Below are 7,887 nucleotides of genomic sequence, written 5' to 3' on the forward strand. Positions count from 1 at the left end.
ATGACAGGGATGAACATAAAAGATTGCTTAGTTTACTTTATTGGTATGTGGTGATCATACATTAGTGAGGTGAATTAATGCTATATCAAATAATAACATTCTCTGACATGCATAATAAAGTGATGTTGGTACCATACAGAGCATGATGGATGAAGGTTGGAGGCAAGAAAAAAGAAATGGAGAAAGGTAGAGAAGAGTGAAATTACAGAAAGAATAAAATATTTAATGATCTGAAGTTGTGAACAGTGGAGATAATTACGAAGTCTAATCGAACTAACCCCCTCACTCCCTGATTTATTTGGTTTTTCAAAGGTAACACACTTTTGACCAAAAATAATGCAGAGAAACATGATATACCGTGGTAACCAACACCACAAAGGGCCCATCCTACAATGAATTGTATGGATAATTCCCACCACATATTTCTATTAAACTTCACCTCCCTCCAATAAAATCAATGACCTTCCCGTCGTCTATGCTTCAACCGGACACAATAAAAAAAACATTCTTAAACGTCTTCTACCACCTTTCTTTAGAAAGGTCATCTACCACCTACATAGATAGACACCTAGGATATTAAAATATCCACCTTCCATGTACACATGAAAAATTCAAAATTTAGGGCAGGCGTCTCCATACATCATTTTTTTTACCAGTTTTTTGGTACCAGCAGACATGACATGAAAGCACTCTCATGCAATCGCAGTCTAAAGACTAAAGACCATCATCTTAAGAAATAAACTATGTCGTACCCAAGCTGCTTTCTGGCTTAGATTCTGTTCTGACATAGGTGAAACCACGAGTAGCAGGCGCTGCTGCAGGAGCAGCGACACTGCCGGTATTCATATATGAACTACTGTTGTCAGATCCCTGGGCATCCCTCTTCCATTGCAAGCTCCTCGCACCCAATTTCATTGGGGGTCGAGCTCTAAATGCACCAGGAATACCTCTCGGAAAGGGATGTCTGGAAAACCTAGCAGAAGGGAACGCTGAACCCCTAAAAATGCGTGGCCATGCAATAGCTGGACCTGATTCGTGATGTGCAGCACTTTTCTTAACAACCTGCAGTAGATTAAACTCGCAAATCAAACTACTTCACTAAATTTATATTTAGCTTAAAATATACAAAAATAATGGACTCATTTTATGCATTATCATGACATGTCTCTCTAATCAAGCCAGTAAAGTTGATTAAACCTGAAAATTTTGTTTAGCTAAAACTGCATGGAGAGTTCCACGCTGTGTCTTCTGTATATATGTCAACATATGTTTTACACTGCCGATGTTAAAAAGGTGATATTCTAATTTTATCCAGGAATTGACCAGGATCAACTCCTAATTAAATTCAAAGAATTCCATTTTTATTACAAAAATAAGTCAGGGTAAATAAATAAACATACAAATTTTAATCTGCTTTACTTCGTTAGGTACTACTACAAAAGAACAATATTTACCCCCAATCAAACCAACAAAAGGTTCTTATCAATGAGGCGATGACGCAATCGTTAATTTTTATAATGACATAAGAAATAGATTAGCTATGTTTTTTATTCCTAAAAACTTTGATCTTATTAGGTCCCTATATCTAAGAAATGTATGAATGCAATCTTTTTCGCGGAACAACTTTAACTGTTTTTTAACAGTTGGAAAGGAGGACAGCGTCCATGCATTTCTTAAGTATTTCTTAAGTATGAAACTTAACAGAATCAAAGTTTGAGATGGAGATGAAAACCAAAAATAGCCTTAATTAATCCTAAAATATATACCTTAATAATGAAGGCCAAGAACAAGAAAAATGCCTGAAGTAAATTAAAATATAGGCAGGGGTCAACAGCTATATAACTACCAAGCGCTGCGATAACTACCTTGAGAATCCGTGACATGAAAGAAGTGCCATCCAGAGATAATGCATTATCTGCTGCGTCTTTTCGCATGAACTCAACATAAGCTGACCTGCACAATCTCAAATAAATTTGAATCATTATAAATTCACTGAAAAGATATATTGAATATATAATGAATGAAACAAAATCTTGACACGTCCCATCTTACCCTTTTGGCTGCCCTGTTGCTGCATCAGTAACTATAATCACTTTCAAAACCTCCCCAAATCTATTAAAATGACGAGACAGGCCATCTTTGGTGGCAGCAAAATGAACCTGTTGCAACCATCATCAGAAATCAAACAAATCCCAAAAAACTTCCCACACCAATAACACCGCAAGAGTTCTTACATTGCTAACAAAAATGGTTCTGGAATCAACATCTTCTGAAGGACGACCAGCAGCATTAGAACCTGAGAACACACAAGATGCAGTCAATTCCTCACCTCATAAATCCCAAGTATTCAAATGCTATATTTAAAAAATAAAAAAATAAAAACAATACACTGTAAAATGTGTACTTAATAATAACAGATCCTTCAGCAAAATAAAATATTTTTGGCCTCAAAAAATACAAGTTTTCACATGTCTCAAACAATATTAGAAGATTTAAAATCTCACCAGAAGCGGTTAGGTGTGCCTTGCTAGACTCTTTCTGAGCATCAAGAGCAGCGTTTACCTGTTAAATGACATGATATCAGTGAAAAGTGATATGCTGCTAAATAAGCATGTTATATTTATTTTAATTTCAGTTCAATACATTTTTTTACCCCTTGGAGTTTGAATTTGAACCCCCCAAATATTTAACTTAACTGAAACAGTAAATTTTTCACATCATACCAAATATCAAGGGATTAAATGATAAAATATTCTTAAGGAAGAAACTCTAGAAAAAGAGCTATTCTCCAAGGAGTTCTTATGTTCTTTATCCTAAATTTTAACGGAAATCAACACATCAGAAGTTTAACCAAGAGTTAAAACTCACATTCCCATTACTAACGTTTTGTGTGTTGGCATGCTCCTTCACCAGCCGCAGACTAGATCTGGGACCTCTTTCATTGTAAAAAGCTTTATTACCATCTAATTCTTCAACCTCTCTTGGTTCCTGACGTTTGGGTGGTTTCCATGTATTTACATTGACTGAAAATATATTCACAATCTTATGAGATGTGTTGGGTGAAGCATCATGTTGCTCTCTTTCTTGATTCCGTTTTAGGTGCAAACTATCGTCAACAGTTTTTGCTAAACTATACTGCATCATGACTGAATCATTGCCCCTGCTTCCAACAGAGGGACTGATCTGAGAAGTTCCAGACATTCTACGACCCATGGTATTAATATCATCGTACACTTCATTATCTGAAGAATTTGAATCAGAAGGATAACCAGTTTCATGTCCCAGCATAGGTGTATTTGCAGCATACTGCCCATTGTAGTCAGTTCCATGAGAACTGAATAAATGATTTTGCTCCTGATGTTGGTAACTATCTTCAAGTTGTCTGTTATCATCTGATGTATCCATACCACGACCAAGTCTATCAAATACACTTCCAGAGGACTTGGATTTTATCACATCTTCCGCAGCTTCTGCCACAGCCTTAATCACTGTAGCCATTGGATTTGCCACCCTGGAAGCAAGCTGCATCCTCTGTGGACGTTCAACCATAGCTGAATCACCAGCCGATGTAGAAACTACAGATCGTAGACGCTTTAGGGAAGGCTCCAACATGCCTGAATTGGCTGTCCTTGAAGTTGCTACAGCATCTCGCACCGCAAATTGAAGCAGCCTTCGTGGAGCAGCAATATTTACTTGTGAGACAGATTCCCTCTGTAGAAGTTAACAAGTTAGATGTTTGAAAGCAAGGGATCAAGAAGTATTTCATTATTATATTGAAAAAAAAAATACTGAAATAACAAGCTAAGGAAAGCACACTAAGTTGTGATTTTATCTGCACGAGGATGCCATTAGTTTTTCTCAGGCACTGGGTGATGGCATAGACACATATGATCCATCCAATCAAGTATCAATAAAATATTGGAAGCTCAATTTAAAGCAATTAATGCATTTCTCTTTGACATATGATCAACCTAACCATCTTCTCAAAATACAAGAATAAAATTATACAACACTGACATCAAGTGAAAATAAAATATACTACTCTCATCTATATAAACTAATTCACTTCTATTAGATTATGATCACTGCCACAATTCATTAAAAGAGCTTCAGTTGAATAAAATGGCCGTGTGGAGAGTAAATTAGCAAATATAGTTGTAGCAGTTCAAACCTTTGTTCTCTGTTGTTCATCAGCACGGCCCCTTTTCCTCTGAACTGGAGGCTTTGGAGAAAGGGACCTTTGACCATAATTGGCTTCAGGTCGACCTTTTTCCTCCAAATGAGAATTGTCAACCACAGAGCTTCGAACAGGAGGTGGTTCAGCATCTCCCCTCATCAATCCTTTCCAATCTTTGTTATGGCGACTTCTAGATAACTTATTAGATTTTCCTCTTTCTGACACTGAATTTAAGTGCTGAGAATCATCGCCCCCAGCTTGAACCTCTGATACAATACTTTTTTTAGGAGCTTCATTCAGCAATACTTCAGGTTGAACATACAAATCTAAATGCAAATCCAAATGATCCCAGAGCCTATAAACAAGATGCATAGATGTTAGCACAAAATGATAGGTGTGAAAACTGTATTACTGCAATTAAATTAACTTGAATAATCAAATCAAGGGATAAAATTACCATGATACAAATGAATCACTGTTCTCTCCCAGAAAAACATTTAAATCATTCCTAGCTTGTTCTTTGCGCCTACCATTCCTCAATAAAACAATAACATAATCCTGTTGTTGCACAAAATAAAGTTAGTTTACTCAATGAAGTCAAATTCATCATAGGAAATTTTAAAAATCGCATTGCAATTGTATATACTCAATGGTTCTTTCTACTGGAGCATATTTATTAACAGAAAGGAAAGGAATATTAGAAATACAATATTCTCACGTACAACAAGAATAAGAATATCAAGGATAATGGCTAAAAATAACAATGAAAATCTGAAGATAAAACACACAACACAATATAAATGAATGCCAGCAGTGATGCAACACACCAAAATTGTCTCACTGGCCAAGAGAATCAAACAATACCATCGGATTAAACTATTATAAACTATTTTTCAATATGTTTATTAAGGTGAATTTCCTTTAATGGTATCTCCTAAAATATTTCAGGGTATTGTCTTCCTCTATATTCCATGATAATCGAATTATCTTTCATTTGATATGTTTTTCTCATTGGAATCCTGTTTCTCTCTGCCAGGATCCAATTGCTTTGGAGTTCAGGTAAGTCCCACATTGGAAGTATGGTATTTTAGTGTGAAATTTATAATGCCTAGGGATCTATTACGACAATAGCTTGTTTTAACAGCATGGTTCTCCCAATGTACTAACTAAATGACATCAAAGCCTTCCACCATGTCTCAACAGCAAACAAGTAAGACGGCTGGAAAAACTGGCATTTAAATGTTCACCCAAACTAGTCAAAGGACAATTAATCAGCCAGCCAGCCCATATGGGCACCAGGACTGCAGGCATGCTATGATCCATTTTGAAGGTATGAAACTTAAGTCCCACATTAGAAGCATAGCATTTTATGGTGGAGCTTACAAGGCCTAGGGCTCTCCAACTACAACAGCTAGTTATTTGTGGTGGGGTTCTCCCAATGTTCTTACCAGTCTCTTCCTCACATGTAACAGTTTTCATTTATTCACCCAATTTTTTTATTCCAATTAATATAAGGGGGGCAGTCTAGCACAAGATTCACGTTATGAGGTTAGGATAGGGTTAGCAGGCCTATCAATGCAGGCAGAGCCCATTTCCAGAATATGAACACATGACCTATACAGTTCACAAGGCAAACTCACCGTTGTGCCAACCTCACCTCATCTAAGACTAATTCCCCCAAATGAGATTGAAAACTATGTCTGTTCAACTTGGCTATAGCACATCGACAAGAAGCTCATTCAGCATGCACATGCACATGCTCCAGTCAAACATATGTAGGTTGTGTTTGAAAACATGTAGGAGAATGTTCAATACTATGCAATGAGAGAACAATTGGAGTTGAACATGCATTCCAAAATTGGGAAACATGTAAAACAAAAACAAAAGTAAAGTTCGACCATGATGCATAGTGTATCTGCATCGAGATTTCACCCAAGGTGTCAAAAAAGTCCATGACCTTGATTATGGTCTCAACATCAAGGTTTCTGGACTCAAGGAACCACACCCGTGCCGCATTGGCGGAGGCAGTTGCCTGCAAGACGAGAATCACCGCAAAACCCCAACCCCGATCACAATACCACGATTTCACCAAATTATAATAACAATCAGAATTTCCATAAAGTAACGTGTCAAAAGCAATTAGCATGCACTACAACTTCAATCACATTTTCAAACACAGCACATATGATAGCCTTCAGCCCCAATGCCACGAGTGACCTTCACTTTAGTTTTACAATATCCATGCACTTATCTTAACATCTTCACTTAGCATTCATCTATATTCCTAAAAACAAGCACTCCGCAACATGCAGAAATACCCTATAAATTCAAGTCACATTTTATACAGATTTCCCACCACACCCCATTCCCTCGTTCAACTCATACCATACAGCATTCACACACAACACGACTCCACAAAATTTAAAATGAAATCAAGATCCTCTCCTAGGAAAACCACCAGGAGCAAATTAATCGGTCATCACAATCTCAACCTAGGAAAGCTTGAAATAAGCGCGAGACTTCTCTCCCAGAAATAATTCAACAAATAAATGACAATTTTTATTCGGACTTCTCTCCCAGAAATAATTCAACAAATAAATGACAATTTTTATTCGTACCACGAGAGTGTCATCGGAATAATCTCCCATGAATTCCTTGAGTTTCTCCATCACACTCTCCTTCAGTTTGGCCGCTCCATCTGCGGTGAAATTCGCCTTGATCAGCCTATTACCGTCTCGATCGTCGCTCCCCATCTCCAATCCCGAAAAAATAACTCGGCAAACAAAACCCTAACGAAACTCTCCCTCCCTCCCTCTGTCGACAAATCGCGAGGCTTCCGAAACCCTAACTCGCTCTCGGACCTATCAAAATCTGCGATGACAGAATCAGAACAGAGAGGAATCAGAGAATGCGAAGGGAGGAGATAGGAGAGTGTATCTTTATCGGGAAAGTGACGGAAAACATTCGCGCAGTCATGGACAAACCGCGCGTTTCCGTCTTCACGGAGAACGAACGATGGAATGCGGAAGAGTATATATAGAGAGAGACAGAAAGACAATAGAGAGGAGAGGGATTGGATTAGCAGAAAACGGAACCTAATACAGTCTGAGTCGGTTAGTATATCCGTAGTACCCAAGATAGCGCAATGCCCATTGCGCAATGTGGGATTCAGAAGGTTTAATGCTACGGTGGTAGTGCATCAAATATTGTACACATGCAGTTTATGTGTATTTTCTATTTCTTTATTCTAGCAATATATTTTATGAAAAAAAATATTAGATACAATTAGTTAATTTTAAAGTAAGAAAGAAATAAGATAGAAGATTTTAATTAAAGTATTTTCATGATTAACGAAAATAATAGAAACATTATGGAACATATCAATTATTCATATTAAAATCATATTTTAAGAACATATTTTATACATATTTATATACTTTAGAAATAAGTTAAATGTTTATAAAGATAAATTTATAAATAAAAACTTTGTCTACATTTTTATAAATTATATAACACTTCCATGACTAATGAAAATGTAATTAATGTACATGAATGTTCATTATTCTCAATTTCCTTTCATTTTCTTTCTTTATTATTATTTTTGTATTTTATTCTTAAGTATCACTAAAATCTTTAAGTAAATCAGACCTTTTTAGTTTAAAAATATAGAATATGGTATTAAGACTTAGTTAAGTGTGATGATAATAAAA

The 7,887-nt window shown here is 36.4% G+C and overlaps 1 protein-coding gene across 2 annotated transcripts; it reads right to left on the reverse strand.

Annotated features, from left to right (window-relative positions):
* Positions 1–202: 202 nt before the first annotated feature.
* Positions 203–7,353, reverse strand: LOC114184223 (RNA binding (RRM/RBD/RNP motifs) family protein). Of its 2 annotated transcripts, none has more exons than XM_085669529.1 (9): positions 6,796–7,353; positions 4,635–4,735; positions 4,172–4,532; positions 2,884–3,711; positions 2,505–2,562; positions 2,235–2,296; positions 2,053–2,159; positions 1,866–1,953; positions 203–1,062 (listed from the first exon to the last, which is right to left on the reverse strand). In XM_085669529.1, exons 1-9 carry the CDS (start codon positions 6,928–6,930, stop codon positions 742–744), a joined length of 2,061 nt encoding a protein of 686 aa, XP_085525655.1. In that variant the 5' UTR covers positions 6,931–7,353; the 3' UTR covers positions 203–741. The 2 variants fall into 2 exon arrangements, with proteins under 2 accessions (XP_085525655.1, XP_085525653.1); XM_085669527.1 differs by having other exon boundaries at positions 2,869–3,711; positions 6,796–7,351.
* Between the last annotated feature and the right edge of the window lie 534 nt (positions 7,354–7,887).

This window comes from Vigna unguiculata, chromosome 1, assembly GCF_037176805.1.
Source record: "Vigna unguiculata cultivar grain cowpea cultivar isolate G323 ecotype 2 chromosome 1, ASM3717680v1, whole genome shotgun sequence".
In the NCBI taxonomy this organism is placed as follows: domain Eukaryota; kingdom Viridiplantae; phylum Streptophyta; class Magnoliopsida; order Fabales; family Fabaceae; genus Vigna; species Vigna unguiculata.

What these genes read in the sequence shown, in the direction of transcription:
- LOC114184223 (XM_085669527.1), bottom strand. Translation starts at nt 6,930, where the DNA reads ATGGGGAGCGACGATCGAGACGGTAATAGGCTGATCAAGGCGAATTTC. An exon ending in ATTCCGATGACACTCTCGTG is followed by an intron (nt 4,736 to 6,795) that starts GTACGAATAAAA and finishes GTGCAACAACAG; the next exon opens with GATTATGTTATTGTTTTATT. An exon ending in AAAACGTTAGTAATGGGAAT is followed by an intron (nt 2,563 to 2,868) that starts GTGAGTTTTAAC and finishes GTCATTTAACAG; the next exon opens with GTAAACGCTGCTCTTGATGC.